Genomic DNA, 24,396 nt, shown 5'->3' on the forward strand with positions numbered 1-24,396 from the left:
TCAAAAAAAACAACGTAAAGTGGTAACCTGGATTTATCAAAGATCAAACAGATGGTGGTAGTGAGATATTTAGTCTAGCATGCGTAACTGTATGTATTGTTGCAACCTTGGCTTGGTTTATTGTATCTATTTGTCTTCCCAATTTTTGTAGTTTTTAGTATTTTTCTGTATTTCCTGTATATTTTATATCTTATATATTTTTGTATTTTTTGTATTTATCATTATGTATTAAAATAAAAAATATAAGCAATACAAACAGGATATGCTACCCTTAATTGCTCGACACCCCCTGGTCACACTGATCTAAAGCACCAAACTCATGCATCAAATTTTTCGACCATGCCTACCTAGATGTTTCAAAGACATCTGGGCTGCCAGCTTTTGACCTGAAGCAAGAATGGTGCTATACAGCTCCAGGGCAGGACAATAGTACGCTGTCTGAGCACTGCAACAGACATTTTGATAACCCTTTTCTTGACATACGAAGCCACATTTCTTATTTTGGCCCATAGTGGGCCAGAGAGATGGAATGGGTAACAGACCTGTTCAGCATTGGCACCGGAGATGCCTCTGTCCACACATAACATCTTCATATCCAGAAGTGTTACGCGGCAGCACTCTTTCTGAGTCAACAGCTGGAAACCCAGACTTTCTGTCTCGGCACCTCATCTTCTCTTGCAAGGGACAAAAGGAACTCTTTCCCAATCAAACACTATTTCATTGCTGTCCAACACCAACCTTGGATTTCTTCTTCCTCATTCTGTGAATGCGTGAGGCAAGCTGAATTGTACTGAGGCTTTCTGCATGATTGGCTGGAGAATCTGATATATGAGCTATCATGGTAGTTCTGCAGTTGATGTTCCCAAGAGATTCCCTCAGCAGCATGGTCAGTTTGTTGTCCCTGGGGAGTGCAACAGAGGTACAAACGACGGGTTGAGATACTGAACGGCTCTCTCTTTCACTGCACGTAGTTCCCATTTGAGCAAAGACTCAAGGAAAACCTAAAACTTGAACTCCATCTCTCAAAACAAAAATTGCAATCTGTATAAGATTCCAAGCCTCATCATCCCAAAACCTTTTAACAGCACATTCTTTATTCTAGACTAGGGTTCCTCAAACGAGTGCCCAGGGGGACCATGGCACACACCAGCACTTCACTTGGCACCTGCTGAAAGTTTCAGAAAGTGGGTGAGGCCATTGTAAAGCAAGGTTTGTTACCGGCTGCCCTCCTCCAAATGAAAGGGTTTTTTTCACAGTGGAAGATCTGGAGGACTGGGAAGCACTTGGGTTTGACTTAGTCAGTGTGTGGTTCCATTTCCCCTTCAGGCTTTCCTTCTTCCCAGGAGGTGTGACAAGGGAGGTGTTGCATTTGGCTCTGCCTCCTGTGGCAGCCATTTTGGGTTTGGCTCCGCCTCCTGTGGTGGGTTTGGCTCCTGCTCTTTGTGGTGGCGCTGACCACCCCCTCTCAAAATTCTAAAAGTGCTCCAAAAGGTTGGGGCCCACTATTCTAGACTAAAAAGTGGGGCCGCCCTATACAAAAATGAAGACAGTAAGGTCAGTGAGCACCACCATAAGATGTTTGGAAAGACCAATGATCTCGAAATAATTAAGCCAAATGGTTCCTTATACCTAACGGAGTACAAAATTCAGGATGAGTTGAAAGTTTGTGAGAAAATGATGTTGGGTAGGGATTTTCAAGAGGTCTTGAATGTTCTATAAAAGCCCACCCTCAATATTACCCCTTTTTATATTTTTGTTCAGTTTTGCTTCTAATTTCTGCCCCTTTTCAGTGGCTTTAGTACATTTTTTTTGTGGTCCCTTTGCCTTGTTCGCTATATTATTCTGCCAGTGTGATGACGTCCAACCCAACCAGGCTACAGAACGACACTGCAAAGTCAAATCAGAGTAAAAACAATAATTCCCCCTTCATTCCAAGCGCGAGAACATTTCCACCTCATTCGACAAACTCATCAAGTTGCTGTCAAAATGAGAGGCCGCGTTTCACCTGAAGATAAATTTTTCAGCAACTATTTTCCCTCCTCCCCATTTTCAGCTCAGCCTCAGATGCAGCGAATTGCAAGGGCTGTCCTCAGATCCAATCGAATCTCCTTCTGACTTCTCTGAGGAGGAAGTCGGCAGAGTTGGAGGCAGATCAATGCTAGGCCACCGCCGGACATGACTGACAGAACTTTGAAAAGCAATGTGAAAATCAAGTCAGAGGCTGTGAGTCTGACCAGCCTGATAAACCAAAGGGTAGATGAACAGTGTAATCCTAAAGATAGTTACTCCAGTCTAAGCCCATTCATTTCAGTGGGCTTAGACTGAAGTAACTCTGCATAGGATGGCGCTGTAATGTACTTACTTGTACGGCACATGCTTGGCACCATTGATTAAGGCTAGAATGACGCTGCCCAAGGCAGAGAGGGAAAGGCAGAGAGAACCTCCTCCATCTCGGCTCTTGCTTAGCACCTTCTCACAGCTTCCGAGGTCGATGAGATGTAGACGGCTGCGACCCCCGGACACTGAAAACAAGTAACAAAAACACAGTTAACTCACTAATCCAGTTTGGAATGGTAGACAGAATCAATTACTGCTGTCTGGTAACGATAAGGCTGTTACTCTATCAGTAGTTTACTACTTAACTCAGTGGTAGTGCATCTGCTTGGCACGCAGAAGGTCCCAGGTTGAATCCCCGGCATCTCCAGTTAAAGGGACTAGGCAAGTAGGTGAAGGGAAAGACCCCTGCCTGAGACCCTGGAGAGCTGCTGCCGGTCTGAGTAGACACTACTGACTTTGATGGACCAAGGGTCTGGTTCAGTATAAGGCAGCTTCATGTGTTCAATCTGAAGATACTCCAAAAGTGATAATCAAGTTATGCCTAAAGGCACATTTGCATACAGGTGCTGTTTTTGCACTGGAACTGGTAGAAGAGGAAAGTGAATATTAATGCAGGGATCCCCTAACCTACTTGAACCTGTGGGCATTTTTGGAGTTCTGAAACAGGGCAGTAGGTACCATCAGAAAATGGCTGCCATGGGGAACAATTTCAAATGGTTAGAAGGGTCCAAGCAAATCATCATCCGGTGGTGTGGGTAGCCAGTTCTGACTGGGGGCGTTCTCTGCATGCCCAAGGTGATGCCTCCTGGGATCTTCTGAAATACTTCATCTTGAAATATTTCAAGATGCAGGAAAGCCAGGACTGGCTCTTTGCTCTGGGTACCAAGAAACACACTGGTGAACACCATGGCGCCCATGGGTGCCCTACTGGGGGGGACACTATGTTAATGGGAGGAGGAACGAAGAACTTCAGAAAGCAGGCAGTATTTCCTCATCATCAGGAAATTGTTTCGTAGTTATGAAAACAAACAAGCTAACAAAAGCACTGAATGCTGAGTGATGTGATCTATGCTGGTCATCCCAGCATAAGGACACAAGAGAAGAAGTACAAAGAAATCATCATAGGTATTGTCTGGACTGGAAATGGCAATCATGCTAGGAAAAGTTATAAGAACATAAGAAAGGCCCTGCTGGATCAGGCCAAGGCCTATCAAGTCCAGTAGTCTGTTCACCCAGTGGCCAACCAGGTGCCTCTAGGAAGCCACAAACAAGCCACCATCCTGCCTGTGTTCCACCGTACCCAAAATAATAGGCATGCTCCTCTGATATTAGAGAGAATAGGTATGCAGCATGACTAGTATCCCTTCTAACTAATAGCCATGAATACCCCTCTCCTCCATGAATATGTCCACTCCCCTCTTAAAGCCCTCCAAGCTGGCAGCCATCACCACATCCTGGGGCAGGGAGTTCCACAATTTAACTATGCGTTGTGTGAAAAAATACTTTCTTTTATCCGTTTTGAAGTTGAAGGCAGCAGGAAGACCCAACAAGAGATGGATTGACTCAATAAAGGAAGCCACGGCCCTCAGTTTGCAAGATCTGAGCAAGGCTGTTAAAGATAGGATGTTTTGGAGGACACTGATTCATAGGGTCGCCATGAGCAGGAAGTGACTTGATGGCACTTAACTCACACACAAACCGTCTGGACTGGGGATGGGGAATGAACAGAAGTTGGAAAGCAAGGCAGTGTACATGCAGCACCGTTGGTTTGTTTGAAAAGACTTGGGCGTGGTTGTCGTTTTTGCTTTTTTTAAAACAGTGCACAATGGACTTGTGAAATGCAAACTGTCACAAACCAACATATAGCACAGAGAAATACCCACTACTTGAGCAAATAGTTTAGGGAGTCCGAACATGACTGCCCTCAAGAGACTGGCTGGATCATTAATTGGAATCAATAAGGCTGTTTTCTTCTAACAACTTTTTCTGGGATGAGAACTGTAAAGATTTCAAATTCCAGGACCAGCGATGACTCTCAATAAGAACATAAGAACATAAGAAAGGCCCTGCTGGATCAGACCAAGGCCCATCAAGTCCAGCAGTCTGTTCACACAGTGGCCAACCAGGTGCCTTTAGGAAGCCACAAACAAGACGACTGCAGCAGCACCATCCTGCCTGTGTTTCACTGCACCCAAAATAATAGGCATGCTCCTCTGATACTAGAGAGAATAGGTATGGAGCATGACCAGTATCCATTCTAACTAATAACCATGAATACCCCTCTCCTCCATGAATATGTCCACTCCCCTTTTAAAGCACTCCAAGCTGGCAGCCATCACCACATCCTGGGGCAAAGAGTTCCACAATTTAACTATGTGTTGTGTGAAAAAATATTTCCTTTTATTTGTTTTGAATCTCTCGCTCTCCAGTTTTAGCAGATGACCCCGTGTTCTAGTATTATGGGAGAGGGAGAAAAATACTCCATACCTATCTACAAGTGGCAAGAACCAACGACTATACATGACACAATGATATCAGACAATGCAAGGGGCACAGGCTGTCAACCAAATGGGAAATCCAAGCAACCAGGGTGATGGGACCATCTGCAGCCAGTTGTTCTGATCCAGGGAGGGGTGACGTCACGATGCGCATACAGATGCATACCTGGATATGCATCCCTGTTGCATTGGCCCAGATCCCAATGAACTGGTATGTTGCTTCTTTTGACATGTGTCTCCATCTGAGGTCCCTACTTGTGTGCACCTAGAGGGCTACTATTAGAGCCAGTGTGGTATGCAGGTTAGAACATGGTGCCCAACATACAGCCCAAGGGTCAGATCTGGCCCCTTAAAAGCTGTTATCCGGCCTGTGAGCCAGCCAAGGCACCCCCCCCCCAAGTTCCAATCCGGGCTGTCAAGGCATGGCCCGGCCCAAACAAGTGACATTTATGTCGTATCTGGCCCTCATAACAAATAAGTTTTCACCCAGCATGGTATAGTGGTTAAGAGCGGTGGTTTGGAGTGTGGACTCTCATCTGGAGAAGAGGGTTTGATTCCCCCACTCCTCCACATGAGAGGCGGAGGCTAATCTGGTGGACTGGATTTGTTTCCCCCTCCTACACACGAAGCCATCTGGGTGACCTTGGGGGCCAGTCACGCTCTCTCAGCCTCGCCTACCTCACAGGGTGTCTGTTGTGGGGAGGGGAAGGGAAGGTGATTGTAAGCCGGTTTGATTCTTCCTTAAGTGGTAGAGAAAGTCAGCATATAAAAACCAACTCTTCTTCTTCTTCTACCCCTGGGTTAGAATGTGCTACTGGGAATCAAAGAGGCCTTGGGTTCAAATCCACAGTCAGCCATGAAGCTGATTGGGTGACCTTGAGCTAGTCGCTCTATATCAGCCTAACCTTCCTCACAAGGTTGTTGCGTGTTTGAAACAGTGGAGCCACGAGCTCCTTGGAGAAGGGGAAGGGTTGAAAGGTAACACATAAATGCAAGAGCTGAACTGAAGTCAATATTGAGGTTATCGCAAACGAAACTTCACAGTTTTGCTTTACCCCTTCGGGGCCCAGTTGCTCAGTTCTGTAGCAGAACTGTCCTAGCTAATACTAATCAGCTTCTGCGGCGATTCTGGGTTTACAGTACAAATTAATTTTCTAGATCCCATGCCAGAATAAAGTGAATCGTAGCCAGGCCAACTTACTGCCCCCTTTGCCGCTCTTCTCCATGCGGTATTGATAGATGTGGAGGGTGAAGAGCATGTGCGAATTCCTCCGATCCTCTTCATCACACTCTGGTTTGCTAGTGCTCCGGGCTGCCAGGGCTGCATCGAGGTAAAAAGCAGCTTTCTCTGCCGTCGGAGCCCTTAATTCGCTTTGATTTTGAAGCTGGAAAGGGAAAACAACCAATTAAGATGGGGAGAACGAGCCCCTCCTTCTGAACCGGGCAAGCCTCAAGGGGGTGAATGGAAACAAATATGTATACTCTGGGACCCGGGGAGGGGAGAAGGGGTACAAATGGGGGTGGGGGAAGCAATTAAGCTATCATCCTTTTAAAAAATATGTGGGAATTGTGGTCAGATAAAAGGAATCTTCTGGCAGGATACAAGGGAAAAGCCACACTTTCAAAGCGCCCTGAGATATTATACCTGCGTCCCGCAGATTGGATCTTCTCGAAGATAAACCCCAGGGGACTGCCCATCCTGAAGACTGCCGGTGGCTACTTCAGCTAACAAATCCTGGAGGTTTTCATCTTTGCCACTGATCTCCACAGCAGACACTCGAATCGAGAAACGAGTGCCCATCTTTTCCTTGCGCTCATTGATTAATTTGAAAAGCCAGGAGATAGCGCAGGGGACTATGCCGAGGCTCTGCGTGGAGTTATCTTTCCCAATCATCGTGTAGGATTTGCCTGGAGGGGAAAGGGAAAGCTCGTTCAGTCAATCAGGTGCTTAAAAACAGCTTTGGTGTTGCCTAGATCTTCCATGTGTGTGCATTATCATCATTTTACTGTGGGGGAAGGAGGAGAGAGTTTCTTCAGCTTGTCCCCTTTCATCCCAGTAAGCTCTTTTGACGTTCTTATGCACAAAGAGCAGCATGGGGACTACTTGTGAGTAAGCACAGCAAGAGGGAAGAATTCACTGACAAGTAAACCTGTTTGCAGAGGGACGAGGGAGTCAGAGGCGCTTGTGAGAACATGGACTGAAGCCATAAGAACATAAAAAAGGCCATGCTGGATCAGACCAAGGCCCATCAAGTCCAGCAGTCTGTTCACACAGTGGCCAACCAGGTGCCTCTAGGAAGCCCACGAACAAGACGACTGCAGCAGCACCATCCTGCCTGTGTTCCTCAGCACCTAATATAACAGGCATGTTCCTCTGATCCTGGAGAGAATAGGTATGTATCACCCCAGTGACTACTTCGGGGATTTGCTTTGATTATACTTGCATTTTCTTATGACAGGTCCTTTCAGAATCGGCTCTACCTGCAACCAACTTGGAACTGGGGTCTAATACTGAAGATTTTTCCTGTCTTAAAATAGGGTTTTCCCACGCCCACCTCCTGTGTCAATTGCACCATAACCCTCCAGATTCCCTTGTGTTGCTCCCTCCGGCAAGGGGCTAGGTGTCGGTACCACCTGACTTGCAAGGATCAAATGCAGATAACTGTGTTTTGACCATGCCCAGTGATAACAGCGAACACCATCTGCTTTTTAGACAATGGGAGGACACAGATGTAAAAAAAATGGATTGTACATGTTCTGTTATTAATCCGTAGGTACTTCCCGCAATTAATTTCTCAGCTCTGGCTAACATTTCTCCCAGAGCCAATTAATTTCTCGCGGCCTCTTGAATCTTTTGAATTTGGTCACACCTGTCCCTTACGAAAGCCTGCTTTGAAGAACCTCATATCTATGTGTGCATGTGTATATATATGTATATATATTTATACACAGTTGCCTTTTTCAAATGGATATTTAAAAAAAAGGAACTTAAGGTCCCAGTGTAGAAATAAAGCGGGAGAAGTTTGTGAAGCTAATTAAAAAGAAATTCTAATCTATTCATATACTCCAGGTTTATTGTTCCAGGAGCTGACAGCATGTAATTACCAGGCTGACATAGTAATTAACTGTAATGAATTTGGGAGCTCACCAAGCTTGACATGACCAAAGCAAAAGAGGCAACCATCTGCACCGTTCACGACAGACTGGATTACTTCTGCTACTGTTCCAGAGCACACCTCGGCCTGAAAAGAGAGATGGGAAGACCAGTTACGGAGCGTGCATCGGTATGCGCTTTTCCGCACCTCTGACATGAAAAGGATTATCCCAAACACGACGTTTTTGCACATTTCACAGCATTATGCCGTATTATTTTAGTGTCTCTATTCCATTTCTCTCTCTCGTAAAAGCCGCTGTATAAGCCTTACAATAGTTTCCTATCCCATTATCCCGGCTCCCTTGGAGTATCAATTTTATGACCTCGGTAACAAAGGAAATGCTATCCATCCAAGCGAGTGACTAATATAATAACTCATCCGTGTTTTCTCAATAATAGTGGCGGCTTTGCTGCAAAAGAAGTGCTCCGAGATGTCGGGGGGGGGGGAGAAAAAGAATTTAAGAGCCCCGAATGAAAATATGGAAAGATCTCCATTTTATCTTTGCCATGGAAACCACGTCCACCGGAACAGACAGCGGAGCTTCTCAGGCAATCCACGAAAACGGCAGCGATCCCTCAAGCTTCTCGCCTCCATACTTCTTGAGAGGAGATTAAGATGTCCCTTGTGGGGAAATGCATGGTTTTTCAATACGGGGACAGAATGTGCCTCTTGCTGCGCGGGATGGGGGGGAGCCAAAGCTCCCCGCTTCACACAAGTCCCGCGGAAGCAAGAGAGAGGGGCTGCTCCTCCATTCCTCCCACGCTGCTTCCCCTTTTATCGTCCATATATATGCAAGCTTCCCGCCAACGGCACATTTTCCTCAGGGGGTTGTGAAGGCCCTGGAACAGCAGCAAATCTTCTGCGCCGAACGAGTTTGGCCCAGTGTAAACATAATTCCCCAATCTCTTAAGAGAGGTTAGAGATCAAGAACAGGCCTCTTGCGGTGTACATGGATCACCTAATTGGGAGCAGTTACCCCTTTGCTCTCTACGTGTAACCACTTAGTTTGACAAGAGCCTTTCAACTTAGTGCTTATGGATAAAGTATTATTCTTCCCTGTAATCACTGTTACTGTAAGCAGGAAACCAAGAGGGATCGATTATTCCAGATAAATCAGCAGTATATAAGAGGATGGTCTTCTTAAATGTTGCTACTTTCACACTGGCAATAGATCATACACTCCCGTCTCCCAGTCCTTCCTTCTGCCCTTTCTTACATGCCTAGGGTAATGCTGATCATCACTTAGGGGCCAGGAAGAAATTTTCCTCCAGGCCAGAGAGCCAGCATGGTGCAGTGGTTAAGAGCGGTGGTTTGGAGCGGTGGACTCTAATCTTGAGAACTGGGTTTGTTTCCCCACTTCTCCACATGAGCAGCAGAGGCTAATCTGGTGAACTGGGTTGGTTTCCCCACTCCTCCCCATGAAGCCAGCTGCGTGACCTTGGGCTAGTCACAGCTCTGTTGGAGCTCTCTCAGCCTCACCTACCTCTCAGCTTCACCTGCCTCACCAGGATCATCTAGTCCAGCCCCCTGCACAATGCAGGAAATTCACAACTACCTCCCCCCCCCCCAAACCCGTAGCGACCCCTGCTCCATGCCCAGAAGATGGCAAAAAAAACCCTCCAGAATCCCTGGCCAATCTTGCCTGGATGAAAATTGCTTTCTGACCCTAAAGTGGTGATCAGCACTACCCTGGGCATGTAAGAAAGGGCCATGAGAGCCAAGCACTGACACAACCCTTCCTGCCCTCCCTCTCATGATCTGCCTAAGTTCACAGAATCAGCATTGCTGTTAGATGGCCATCTACCCTGTGCTGTAAAACTTCAAAAAAAAAAAAAAAAGAAGAAGAAGAAGAAGAGAATTCTATGATTCTATGAATCTATTAATAGTCTTATCCACAATTAATAACAACACCTGCACAGTTCATAATCAAGGTTAACATAGGTACATAAGTGCCGTCAAGTCTTGTGACTGACAGTGACCCAGCAATGGGGTTTCAAGGCAAGTGAGAACCAGAGATGGTTTGCCAATGCTTTCCTCTGCAGAGCCTTCCTTGGTGGTCTCCCATCCAAGTACCAACCATGCATGGCTTCTGAGAGCTGGCAAGGTCGGGCTATGCCATGCTGCCTTCCCCCCACCAACCAAGGTTACCACGAATCCAAATTTCAAAACTGGCTTCGTTTCACATCATTTGCCAGCCTTAATGTTAAGCCAGGTTCCCGTCGAGGTTCAAAGGGAAGATTCAAACTCTGATATTAAATCCTACAGAGAATTTAGAAGAAAGTCTGATTTTCACATACTGAACACGAAGTCCCCTCCCCCCAAAAAAGGCGAAGAAGTTGGTTTTTATATGTCAACTTTCTCTGCCACTTAAGGGAGAATCAAATCGGCTTACAATCTCCTTCCCTTCTCCTCTCCACAACAGACACCTTGTGAGGTAGATGGGGCTGAGAGAGATCTAAGAGAAATATGACTAGCCCAAGATCTCCCAGCAGCCTTCATGTGTAGGAGTGGGGAATCAAACCCGGCTCCCCAGATTAGAGTCCGCCGCTCTTTACCACTACACCACGCTGGCTCTCGTTCTAAGTCAAAGCTCCCTTTGTCGGGTGTCTGAAGAAAGGAGCTTTGACTCTCGAAAGCTTATGCCCTGAAAACTTTGCTGGTCTATAAGGTTCTACTGGACTTGATTCCAACTCTTCTAGTTTACAGCCATTCAAAACACTAAAGCCAATCCAACACATAACATTTAGAAAATGTTCAAAATCTAGGCCATCTAGTCCAACCCCCTGCTCAATGCATGAAGACACGAACACATGAAGCTGCCTTATACTGAATCAGACCCTTGGTCCATCAAAGTCAGCATTGTCTACTCAGACCAGCAGCGGCTCTCCAGAGTCTCCGGCAGGGGTCTTTCACCTACTTGCAGGATCAGCCTAAAGCATCCCTGACCAACTTTCATCCAGCTGCTGCTTGAAGACTGCCAGTGATGTGAAGCTCTTCCTGAAATGGCAGAGATAACTGCCCGCTTATAAATGCTCTGTCCACACGGAGCCTTAGGAAGGCATCACAGTCTGAACCGCACTTCCAATTGTGTATGTATGTGCATGTGTGTTGCTTTAAAAAAAAATAGAAGGAGGTACAGGAGAAAGTATTCACCAAGCAGAATCGTCTCCACCAATATTGCTTCTTAATTTCACATCTGGGCTAAATTAAAACAGCGTGAGACCTTGCACGCTGACTATTAATTAGCATGCATTCCCAGTAATTAAACCAACTAATTCAAAGTAACTCCCCCACCCCCAAGCAGCAAAGTATTCTCTTGCCGTATTTAAAATGCCACAGCAGTCTCCCAAACTATTAGGGTCGCGTGTTTGGTTCTCGTACCTGGGAAGCATCCTGTGGGAATACCGCGTCAAAGGCAAACATCTTTGGAACGGCCACAGCTCCTCTTCGGTGACCCGCATTGGAAGGGCCACTTGTCGAAGGGTCATAAAGAGTGATCTGTTTCTTCCGTGGATCCACCTTGAGAAATGACATGGATTCCGACGTGTCGTGCGAGGGGCAAATTCTCACCATCACTTTCACCTACATGTCATCAAGAACATACATTTTTTTAAAAAAATTAACCCCACACGATATCTTGAATATGGTTTCTTTCTTAATAATTGCACTGACTAAAATGGGGCTGGACATTGAAGAAAGCTGATAGGAAGAAAGTAGATTCCTTTGAAATGTGGTGTTGGAGGAGAGTGTTACGGATACCGTGGACTGCCAAAAAAACAAATCAGTGGGTTCTAGATCAAATTAAGCCTGAACTGACCCTAGAAGCTTAAATGACTAAACTGAGGCTATCGTATTTTAGTCACATTGTGAAAAGACAAAAGTCACTGGAAAAGACCATCATGCTAGGAAAAGTTGAGAGCAGCAGGAAAAGAGGAAGACCCAACAAGAGATGGATTGACTCTATAAAGGAAGCCACAGCACTCAATTTGCAAGATCTGAGCAAGGCTGTCAAAGATAGGACATTTTGGAGGACTTTGATTCATACAGTCGCCGAGAGTCGGAAGTGACTTGGCGGCACTTAACACACAGTTTGTCAAAGCATAACTATTACTTGATAAAGGTATTACCAAGTGAATGGGCCATCACAGGTATAATACCACAAGTACACATGAAGCTGCCTTCTACTGAATCAGACACTTGGTCCATCAAAGTCAGTATTGTCTACGCTGGCCGGCAGCGGCTCTCCAGGGTCTCAGGCAGGGGTCTTTCACATCACCTACCTGCCTGGTCCCTTTAACTGGAGATGCCGGGGATTGAATCTGGGACCTTCTGCATGCCAAGCAGATGCTCTACCACTGAGCCACAGCCCCTCCCCCAAAATATTCTAATGTGACTCATATGGAGATCAAACCCGTGACCATGGCATTATTAGCACCACACTCTAACCAACTGAACTAACCAGCCACTTGAAAACAGTATGACTCTAATTGTAATGCTTTTAATTTCACACATTAGAACTGTCAGTCATGGATTTCATGGTAATCACGCACATAGAATTTAGGGGCTGTTCGAACATTTGCGAACCTATCTAGTCTTACAGCCAGATTCGAGTCTAGTAGCACCTTGGAGGCAAGATCCCCCGGGTATAAGCTTTCAAGAGTCAAGGCTCGTGTGTGTGTGCGCGTGTGCGTGTGTGTTTAAGTCACAGCTGACTTAGGTCACCAAGAAAACATTTGGAGGTGGTCTGCCATTGCCTGCCTTCGCGTGGGCTAAGAGAGTTGGGAGAGAACTGGGACTAGCCCAAGGTCACCCAGCAGGCTTCATGTGGAGGAGTGGGGAATCGAACCCAGTTCTCCAGATTAGAGTCCGCCGTTCTTAACCACCACACCACGCTTGCTATCAAGGCTCCCTCAGTCAACTACAAATCTGACAAAGGGAGTTTTGACTTTCAAAAGGTTATACCCTGAAAATCTTGTTGGTCTCAAAATTGGTTGTTCTGAGTGTGTGTGTTATGTGCCGTCAAGTTGCTTCCAATTCATGGCAACTTTATGAATCAATGTCCTCCAAAACGTCCTATCTTTATCAGCCTTGTTCAGGTCTTGCAAACTGAGGGCCAGGGCTTCCTTTACAGAGTCAATCCATATCTTGTTGGGTCTTCCTCTTCTCCTGCTGACTTCAACTTTTCCTTGCATGATTGTTGGTCTGCTGTTCTACTGCAGTCCAATACAGCTACCCTCTGAAACTATCCAGTCTTAGTAGCATCTGTGACACCTGTTCTGAAAGTAAAACATAAGTCCAGTGGCACCAGTGTCAGGAAGCCAGCATGGTGTAGTGGTTAAGAGCGGTGGTTTGGAGCGGTGGAGTCTGATCTGGAGAACCGGGTTTGATTCCCCACTTCTCCACATGAGCGGCAGAGTCTGATCTGGAGAACAGGGTTTGATTCCCCACTCCTCCACAGGAGCGGCAGAGGCTAATCTGGTGAACTGGATTTGTTTCCCCGCTTCTATACATTAAGCCAGCTGGGTGACCCTGGGCAAGTCACAGCTCTGTTAGAGCTCTCTCCACCCCACCTACCTCACAGGGTGTCTGTTGTGGGGAGGGGAAGGGAAGGTGATTGTAAGCTGGTTTGATTCTCCCTTAAGTGGTAGAGAAAGTCGGCATATCAAAACCAACTCTTCTTCTTCTACATTGTATAAGATTTGGAGATGGAGCCTGGAGTGGGCAGGGTTTGGAGAAGGGAGGGACCTCAGCAGGATATAATACCACAGAGTGCACCCTCCAGAACAGCCATTTTCTCCACAGGTGCTGATCTTGGTTGTCTGAAAATCACTTATGATTCTGGGAGATCTCCAGGCCTCACCTGGAGATTGGCAACCCCATTCATATGCCATTAAATCACAGTTTGACGTTCTATCAGAACCCAGCTTTAGTTATGCTGTACCCAAACAGACTTGCACTTTTTTGCAGCTTAGGAAATATTTCTCAGCTTGCAGTACTGAACATCTCTCTTCTGAAGAACAAAGAGGTTAAATATCTACTGCTGCCTTTCCAGGTAGGAAAAACTCCATTGCCAAGAATGCAGCATCTCTCAAACACGCGTGCTCTCGAAAGAGGCCGGCTTTCTCTCCCTCCTCCGCCTCCCCCTCCGCACACCATGTGCTGATATGAATATGAAAAGACAGTCCTAGAAAATAAGCGAACCTTAAAATAAAAGAAGCAGTTGCTTCAAAAGGGAAAAGTGTATTGTGGGTGACACTTTCAAGGCCTCCCGCTCATAAAAGCTGCATGAAGCTACCGGCTGCCTCCGACCTTGACATATTGCCAAGGGGGCAAGAAAACAATCTTGCCTGTGCAAAAATACAGAGGAGAGGACTCCATTTCGTAACAAAGACACTTGATTATAAAGAATATGTGCCACTGCGCCATTTACCAAATGCATCAATAAAACGGGACTTTCCTACCTACTGAGTGGTTAAAGGTTGCTGCCTGAACATTACTAAGGTTTTCATAAGGACCTGAAGATGATGCCTGCATTTTACTCTTGTGTCTTCAAAACAGTAACTTGACTCTTAAGAAATGATGCCAGCCAAGTGGGGTTGCCAACCTCCAGGTCCTAGCTGGAGATCTCCTGCTATTACAACTGATAGAGATTGGTTCACCTGGAGAAAATGGCCACCTTGGCAATTGGACTCTATGGCATTGAAGTCCCTCCCCTCCCCAAACCCCGCCCTCCTCAAGCTCCGCCCCAAAAACCTCCTGTCGACGGTGAAGAGGGACCTGGCAACCCTATAGGGAGGTTTTTGGGGTGGATCTTGAGGAGGGCAGGTTTTGGGGAGGGGAAGGACTTCAATGCCATATTGTTCAATTGCCAAAGCGGTCATTTTTCTCCAGGTGATCTGATCTCTATCGGCTGTAGATCAGTTGAATTAGCAGGAGATCTCCTGCTACTACCTGGCAGTTGACAACCGTACAACCCGACTGGTGTATCCATTCTCCGTTGCAGTGTCATCTAAGAAGCAGAAGTGCAAGAAAAGTAAATAATAGCAGCCCATTCCATAGCTTTGTAGACGAAATGCATTGTCTGTGTCTTCCGCCTCTCCTGTGATGCCCTCTGGCTCTCTGGAGGGAGATGCGAGGCCAAGAGTTGGAGAGGATGAAAGCAGGCGAGGCCGGGAGGAAGAAGAAGAGGAGGGACAGCTCGGAGATCAAAAGGAGGTCTCCAGAGGAAAACAACGCGGACACAAAACAGAGGCGATGATGAAAGTCCCTCCATCGCAATTCATCGCCCTAGGGGGAAAAGGTGCTTCTCTGGAGAGAGAGACAGAGAGACAGAGAGAGAGAGACCCGGCTTCAGCACCTGAGACCACCACCACACCGGCATCAGCCGAGAAAGGAAAACGTCGACTTGCTAAGTCAGTGGCACGGCACTAGCAATTTCGAGGAGTAAAAATGAGACGTGTCACCCTCCTGGCACCGAGCCCCTAATTTTCATAATTCGATCGTGCCTTTTTTCCCCTCTCTCCTCCCACGCAGGTCAGCCACCTCAGTTGCGTACGCCAATGACTGAAGCGACGGAGAGAAGGAAAACGCCGTACCTGCCACGCGTTCAAATGCCGTTGCTCACTTAACAATATGAGGGGACGTTTTTATAGTTGGTTCTCTCATATATATGCCCCCCCCCCACACACACACACACAAGACACAGGCCGCAACAACAACGGGCAACCTCAAGTAACAAGTGAAACAGTGAAGTCTTTGAGGAGCCGGAATCCCTCCTCTTTGCAAACAAGGGCCGGATTCACACGTGCGGATAAATCATGTGGGGCAGAGTTCCTAGTACCACATCGCTGCATCAAAGTGCAAGAATCAGGGGACGGTGTAACTGCTCCCCCATGTTACATCTCTAGGGTTGCCAGCCTCCAGGTACCAGCTGGCGATCTCCTGCTATTACAACTGATCTACAGCCGATACAGATCAGTTCCCCTGGAGAAAATGGCGAAGAGGGACCTGGCAACCCTATACATCTCCCCGTCCATGTAGGGCTGCCAACCTACAGGTACAAGCTGGAGAAAATGGCCGCTTTGGCAATTGGACTCTATGGCATTCAAGTCCCTCCCCTCCACAAACCCCGCCCTCCTCAGGCTCCACCTCAAAAACCTCCTGTTGGTGGCAAAGAGGGGACCTGGCAACCCTACGTCCATGAAAAGTTTAGCATGTCAACAAAAGGGTTTTAGCATGTCAACAAGTGGAGTCCCTCCTCTGCAAACAAGGGCCGGATTAACACATGAGGATCAATCATGTGGTGTCGAGTTTGTAGGACCAGATCGCTGTATCAAAGTGCAAGAATCAGGGACGGCATAACTGCTCCCCCACATTACATCTCCCTGTCCATGGAAAGTTTAGCATGTCAACAAGAGGGGAAAGGGGTTAAGAGCGGTGGTTTGGAGCGGTGGTGTCTGATCTGGAGAACCGGGTTTGATTCCCCACTCCTCCACATGAGTGGCGGAGGCTAATCTGGTGAACTGATTTGTTTCCCCCCTCCTACACATGAAGCCAGCTGGGTGACCTTGGACTAGTCGCAGCTCTCTTAGAGCTCTCTCAGCCCCACCTGCCTCACAGGGTGTCTGTTGTGGGGAGGAGAAGGGAAGGTGATTGTAAGCCGGTTTGATTCCCCCTTAAGTGGCAGAGAAAGTTGGCATATAAAAACCAACTCTTCTTCTACTACTACTACTACTACTCTATGATCTGGGGGGAAATTCAGAAGCATTCCTAACATCTCCTTCTTTGAGATCTGGTTAGATTGACTGGTATGCAATAACCCGAACAGGAAGTGCGGCTTTATTAACAGAAGAATTCAGCGCCATTCATTTTATAGGCCAATTTGTAGTCATGAGTCTTCAGCACGTAGCCAAGAGGCACTTACGCCTGTTTCGTACACAGCACGGAATCTCCTCCTCCTTCCCCCGCCTCTCCAATGTTCACTAGCATGTTTATGTGCTTTAAATTGAATCGTTTTATCCTTTTAACTGTATTTGTAATTGCTGAAATGCTTTAATTTTTTTATGCAGATCCTGATTGGGTGGAATGGTGGCATAAAAATATTTTAAATAAACAGTGTGGATCTGTCTTTTATGAAATTAGGTGAGAGAACATTTTTCCTAACTTGAACTAGTGACCTGCCTCCCCATTATGATCCCTAGAAGTTGCTTCTAAAGTATATAAGAGCAAAACATACCTGCTTCCAGAGAAAGTACGAGACAATTATGGGCATGCCTTCTCAGAGTAGGTCATTATGTTGTGTCTCTGCATCAACAATAACTGACAAAAGGCAGAAGAGCTAGATTCAAGTCCAGCAGCACCTTAAAGACCAGCAAGATTTTGGGAGTATGAGCTTTCGAGGGTCAAAGATCCTTTCTTCAGACGTCTGACAAAGAGAGCTTTGACTCTCGAAAGTTCATACCTTTTTCTCTAAGCTCGAATCTAACTGTTCTACTGCAGACCAACACGGCTACCCTCTGAAAACAACAAAGACAGGGATGCAGCAGAACCACCCACCCCCTGGCCAGCAGAACAGTGACTCATGCAGACATGCAACAGGCAGCCTCCTCTCTGCGTGGGCACTCCATGCTCAGAGGAGACTTTCATGTTACAATTTATTTCTCATGGCACCCTTGCCGTTCCTTGTGGAGCATTTATATGTCCTGCCACTCAGTTTGCAAATTATCAGTCTAGTTGGAACCGTGCAATCGTAAATCAGGGTTATACCTTTCCATGCCTTTGAAGAATGTAACTCTGTTTAGGATTGTACCGATATACTCCCCCCCTCCTTCCCTTTTACTTTTTTACCCCACCTTTCCTCCAGGGAAATGGTTCTCCTATCCCCGTTTTATCCTCACAAGAACTCTAAGAGGTAGGGTAGGCGGAGTGTGTATCAAGGTAACAAAGTGAGCTTCACAGGAGAGCGGGGATCTGAACTCAAGTCTCCCCAGTCCAAGTAAGACACTCCAACTATTACCCTACACTAGCTCTCGTGCTGGGATCTACTCCCTGGCTGGGCAAAGCAGCATTTGCATGGGGATGAATTGTGTAATTTGCACCCCGGATGCCCCGGATGACAAGACTCACTTGAAGCAGAGACACATAAGACGACATTATAATGAAATGCAACACGCAATCTGCACATTTTCCAAAACTTTAAAAATTCGAAGAGAAACATATGGTGACATTTTCAAAGGTTGTTTAAATTGGGAGTGTTCTCTCGCTTTTTTTTCGGTACAAAAAGTTGAGAAATCACACAGGTCTTGGGCTTCATCCTTCCGTCCTTCTCTCCAACTGAATCAAAGCCCTTGGAATTTTGAAGCCAACGATCTATTATTATACTGTCCTGCATGAGATAAGCACAGATCAGTGGTCGCCCAATCAATTCGCCAGTCCAAACGTGCATGACTGGCTGACCCTCCAAGCTGAATACATACCAGCCAGATGTCTCAACCCCTTTACCCTCACCAACTTGCCTTTTGCAATGCCAAGCGAGTGACAATACCAGGCTGACAGAGCCCTTTGGTGGCCTGGACACATGAAGCTGCCTTATCCCGAGTCAGACCCTTGCTTTATCAAGGTCAGTGTTGCCTACTCTGACTGGCAGCAGCTCTCCAGAGTCTCAAGCAGAGATCTTCCACATCACCTACTACCGGATCGTTCTAACTGGAAATGGCGGGGACTGAACCTGAGGCCTTCTGCATACAAAGCAGATGCTGGATCACTGAGCCACAGCACCTTCGGGTTGGCTCAGTGATCCTCCTAAGCATATATGTGTGTGTGTTATGTGCCCTCAAGTCATTTCCGACTTATGGCGACCCTATGAATTAATGACCTCCAAAACATCCTATCATTAACTGGCTTGATCCGGTCTTGCAAACTTAAGGCTGTGGCTTCCTTTATTGAGTCAATCCATCTCTTGTTGGGTCTCCCTCTTTTCCTGCTGCCTTCAACTTCTCCTAGCATAACTTTGCCACCAAATCTTGTCTTCTCAGGATAATGACATACACGTAACTGTCCAAAGCCATGTTCGTTGAAATTTAGCTTCTAAATTGCTTGGGGCAGGGATCTGAATTATCTGTATAGTCATCATCATCATCATTACTATTATTATTACACAATATGCCACACACATTGATAGATTATTAGTAATTAGGAATCTGCAACTATGTTCCTTTTTATTGTGTTGCTGGTGCCCCTTATTTATGTCTTTCTTTGATGCCCCTGTTGTGCCAATTTACACAAAAACAAGTGGCAATTTCATTGGCAGCATTTCTGTCCAATAGCAATAAGTGTGATGGGGGGCACAACTGCACTTTTTATCTTAAAAGGGGGAGGGACCTATGTCAGGAACTGGAATCCTTGAGATGAAATAATATCATGCACAAAATGTGGTAATCCCCCAAATTAATAGGTCTATTTTCTTTTGTATTACTATGGGGCAAAGAAAAATATAACAATAAGCATTTGGTCCAGTACTTTCAAGTCTTCAAAGCACTTTATGTACATTATCTTGGGGTGGGGCTATGTGTCAATGGAAGAGCTTCTGCTTGGCATGCAGAAGGTCCCAGGATCAATCCCTGGCATCTCCAGTTAAAAGGACCTGGCAGTAGGTGATGTGAAAGACCTCCACCTGAGACCCTGCGAGCAGCTGCCAGTCAGAGTGGACAATATTGACCTTGAAAGACCAAGGGTCAGATTCAGCAGAAGGAAGTTTCACGTGTTACGATCATTCTAGCAACCCTGTAAGGTAGGCCAATATGATTATTCCCAACTGCAGAGGAGAGGTTTAGACTAAGAAAGAATGGCCTGCTGAAGGCTACCTAGTGAGATCACAGCAGAGGTTAGATTCAAACCCAGGACCAGACCCTCTCTTAGCCACTTCGGTAAATTAACCTCAGCAGAGGAGACGCTTAATTAGCTATCCATGTTGGCCGCAAGAAATCAAGCATTGCTGTTTCCACTACAGCTAAGTTTTAATTTCTGCAAATTATCCTAAAACAAACCCACCGCAGCACAACCAAACATCCGCACGGATGTTCGTCTTTATTCATGAAGCCGTCTGCGCTATGCAAATCGTGCACAACTAGCTCGCTAATTAACTGCCTCTCTAATTCATGTGGGTTTTGTACGCTGTAGGTTAAAATTAAAGTGTCGAACTGCCCAGAATTGTACTTTTCAGACATAGTCACAGGGTCTGCAAAATGACTATGGGAAATCCTATGACAATCCAAATCTGGTGGTGGTGGTGGTGGTGGTGGTGGTGGTGGTGGTGGAGGAGGAGGAGGAGGAGGAGGAGGAGGAGGAGGAGGAGGAGGAGAAGAAGAAGAAGAAGAAGAAGAAGAAGAAGAAGAAGAAGAAGAAGAAGAAGAAGAAGAAGAAGAAGAAGAAGAAGAAGAAGAAGAAGAAGAAGAAGAAGAAATTACACATCCCCAAAATGCTTCAGCTGACAAGACTTTCCTGTCAATAAATGAGTTGGAAAGTTTGTGGAAATGGGTGGGCAGGAGGTCAGGGGAGGGCCCGCAAAGTGTTAACAATGACTGTTTATTTAAATGTCAATGCAAAGGAGAGATGAAAGATCCCGGGAATGTCTTGTTATCTCATCTATCTGGCTGTCAACATACAGTAAGAGTCAGGGGAAAAGAAAGGTTACAGAAGCAAAATGGGGGGGGGGGGAATACAACCACACACAGACAAGCTGAAATACCGGCTCTTCCCTAACATTTTAAGGGCAAATTAAAGGAACTGGCACCCACTTTGAGCAGAAAACAACAAAAAGTGATTTTTCTTCACTCATTTATCATCCAGGAAACATTTAATGACACCCACACACACACCATAAACAGGGGAAAAAAGAAAACAATGGAGCCAACCCTGATCTAGCTATTCTTCCCTTAGCAGAGGAATTAAACAGAAAGAGGAAGAAAGGCAGAAACATCGGCTGGGATGTAGCGATGAGCACGCAGGAACTAAATGGACCGAGAGCACAGTTCTGCCTAACAGACCTAGTGTTTTCCTCCCTATATATGATATGGCCCATAAACTGTTTGCACAAGATCTCGTGCAAATGGAAATGCAAGTAAGGATACAATAAGTTAGATTTAGCCCCAGCGGCTACCTCGGTCCTTTCCTCGTCTTTCCGCTTGTGCAAGTGCTCTAGCGCAAGTGGAATCTTTGCGCTCGCTCCAACCCATTGCACTGAATGCAAAGCCCATGGCTGCTTCCACACCAGGGTATGGTACTGGTTTAGCTGTGAATGTGAAGCAGGTTTCCCACCCGCTTCCACACTGCATTGTGGTGTCTTTGTTCAGCTTCTGGCTTTTCCCAGGCTGTGCTGCAATCTTTCCAAGCCCTGCTTTACTACCATCCTTTTGGACAGATCACAGTCAATCTGGGAGCAAGATTGCAGTCAGGTAGCACCTTAAAAAGCAACAAGATTTCCAGGGTATAAATTTATTTCCAGGGTATAAGCCCGTACCCTGGAAATCTTGTTGCTCTTTAATGTGCTCCTGGACTGGAACCTTGCTCTACTACTTCAGACCAACACGGCTACCCACCTGAGTCAGTCTGGGGGGGGGGATGCTATGGGGATAAGAATCATAAAGATCATAAAAATGTAGAGATGGAAGGTCATCTAGTCCAACCCCCTGCACAATGCAGGAAATTCACAGCTACCTCTCCCCCACACCACCAGTGACCCCCTACACCATGCCTAAAAGGTGGCCAAAAAAATCCTCCTGGATCCCTGGCCAATCTGGCCTGGAGGGAATCGGCAAAGTGGTGATCGGCATTTCCCTGGGCATGTAAGGGCCATGAGAGCCAAACACTGACGCAACCCTTCCTGCCCTCCCTCTCATGATCCGCCTAAGTTCACAGAATTAGCATTGCTGACAGATGGCTATCTAGCCTCTCCTTAAAAACCTCCAAAGGAGAGCCCACCACCTCCTGAGGAAGCCTGTTCCACTGAGGAACCGCTAAAACTGTCACAAAGTTCTTCCTAACATTTAGTCGGAAACTCTTTCGATTTAATTTCAACCCGTTGGTTCTGGTCCGACCTTTTGGGGCAACAGAAAGCTACTCCACACCATCCTCTATATTACAGCCCTTCAAGTAGTTGAAGATGGTTATTATATCCACCTATATCAGCATCATTTACCCAGTTCCGTAAGGCGGCCATCTCCCCTGCTATCAGTGGGCTATTCAGAGGGAGGGGATGTTAACTGACAGGTCACTACGGCATTATAACTCTATAGGGATACACCAATTATTTAAAAGAAATAAAAAGCCCTCCGGTGAAGTGAGGGTGGAACGGCTGCCACAGGGGTCAGGGCAAGGGAAGTGCCGGGAAACCCATCAAGTGGAAGCTACACTGCTGATGCAAAACCCTATGCAGCAATGAGAGCTCCATTTCTTAGCTGTTGCAAGGAAGAGCCAAAACACAGCAAAGGGATTTTACTCTCTCCCGGAAATGGAAGCCATGTGTTGAGGCTCCAACCAGACACTAAGACCCGAGGCGGTGTAGTGGTCACTGTGTTAGCTGAGGCTGGGAGAGACAACAAAGATCACTGGATGACCTTGGTCTAGTAATTCTTTCTCCGCTTACCCTATCTCGCAGGGTTGCTGTGAGGATAAAATGGGAGACAGCGGGATCATGAGTTTCGCCCTGATCTCCTTGGAGAAAGGCTGGGACAGAAGACTGAATCAAAAGGATCTATTAAAGGGGCGGGGCATTTTTTTTCACCAGATTCTTGGTAATCCTAGGTGGATGTGCTACCAAACCCCTATAAGTATGGGGCTGCTTTAGTGTGGAAGGGAAGGGGTACTAAGATAGAGCTTGCAATGTTCCCTCCCCCCTGCCCCTTGACATCAATCCTTCATTCTTGTTTCTCTCCCAGTTCAGCTATCAGATTGAATAAGAACAAAGGGAAAACAGGAGGGTTTTTTTTGGGGGGGGTATACTTGCCAATCCCACCCTGGCATCAGTGGGAGACAAGTGGGTGGTGGGGTGGGAACATGGAGGAGGCAGCAGCAACATGATTTTCCTGGAGGTGAAGTCAGTCTTCTCTAGGACTCTCTCGGTATTACCATATAGTTTCCAGAGAATCCTAGAGAGGTGCAATGTTTTGCTAGAAGTGATGCCATACTATCAGGCCCAGCAGCCATTTTTTTAATTTTTCTCCCGCTGCCGCTCTGAGCAAGAAGTGATTTCCCGCCCCCATCAGGTGACTGACTAGGAGGATGTAGGGGAAGGGGAGAGCAACCCATTCCTGCCTTGATTTCCTGTACTTCAAATCACCCCTGCCCCACTACACAGGAGCATGGAACAACCCACATTCTAACCAGTGGGTTGTACTATTGTGCCATGTAGTTAGGAGCTTTGTTCAGAGCTAAAGTGTTGCATGGATTTAATTGCAACTGACAGATATATATAACCCTAGCAAAATTGGTTTGCGGTGGGTAGTTTTCCCACATCCTCCCCACGCTACTTCTGATAGCATATGGCAAATTTGTATGCAAAAATTTCTATGCTGGGAGAGACTCTCCAGCTCTCTTGGGAGACCCTAGAAGAAGTACTTCTATATTGTACTCTTTAGAAAAGGGCCTCCATTAAGAAAAGAATTGATTCCCCATTCCCCACAGGTGCGTGCAAAACAGTTTTATTGTTCCAAGTGGGCCCAGAACAAAAGAAAATATGTTTTTCAATGCAATTTCCCCCCCCCCTCGCTTCAGCCATTAAATGCATTTACTGGAGCCTGTGTGTTTATTAATCATTCATACAGCACAAGGCACCAAAATGTGATTTTTTTTAAAAAAAAAAATTCTTTCTCTCTCATTCCACTTGATGACAACCCCGTGGGGTGGCAGAACCTTATTATTCTCATTTTACAGAAAGGCCCCACTGAGGCCCTTCTCCGTTCCAAAGCCAGAGAGAGTTCGACCGTACTTAGGACAGCGGTGGATGGAAGACTTTTCGGCAAGTAAAACGATTGACATTGGACGCAGCCTTCTAGTCATTAGGAAAGAAATGGTGATAAAAGAGAACAAAAAAATATATATATTTAAGGACCTATTTGTTATCTGTCAAACAATTATCATACAGTAAGAGACGTGATTAGGGCAGGCAAGCAGCTTACAGGGGGGAAACGTACAGAGGATCAGTAAATCACTCTAGAAGGGCTCGGCTACAGCTCGGGGAAAGAAAAGGGGGGAAAACACATAATAAGTGTCATTTTAAGAAATGATAAAAGGCTACGCTCTTGATTTTCAAGAATTCTGTTGGGCGATTCAAGCTCTCCCTTATACACACACACATTTTGTCTTCGACTGCCTAATGCAGACAGAGTCTGTCATTCCAGCATTGCTCAAAA

The 24,396-nt window shown here is 46.3% G+C and overlaps 1 protein-coding gene across 1 annotated transcript in view; it reads right to left on the reverse strand.

The window, feature by feature from the left end:
- The window catches only part of KIF26A (kinesin family member 26A), a 194,649-nt gene that overhangs the window by 14,090 nt on the left and 156,163 nt on the right, over positions 1-24,396 (reverse strand). Inside the window, exons 5-10 of the mRNA XM_056851244.1 lie at positions 11,372-11,572; positions 7,984-8,077; positions 6,481-6,743; positions 6,037-6,220; positions 2,363-2,522; positions 739-901 (exon numbers count right to left, since the gene is read on the reverse strand). Of these exons, the coding sequence (XP_056707222.1) occupies positions 739-901; positions 2,363-2,522; positions 6,037-6,220; positions 6,481-6,743; positions 7,984-8,077; positions 11,372-11,572 (1,065 nt within the window). The remainder of the gene's footprint in view (positions 1-738; positions 902-2,362; positions 2,523-6,036; positions 6,221-6,480; positions 6,744-7,983; positions 8,078-11,371; positions 11,573-24,396) is intronic.

This window comes from Euleptes europaea, chromosome 6 (genome assembly GCF_029931775.1).
Source record: "Euleptes europaea isolate rEulEur1 chromosome 6, rEulEur1.hap1, whole genome shotgun sequence".
Taxonomy (NCBI): domain Eukaryota; kingdom Metazoa; phylum Chordata; class Lepidosauria; order Squamata; family Sphaerodactylidae; genus Euleptes; species Euleptes europaea.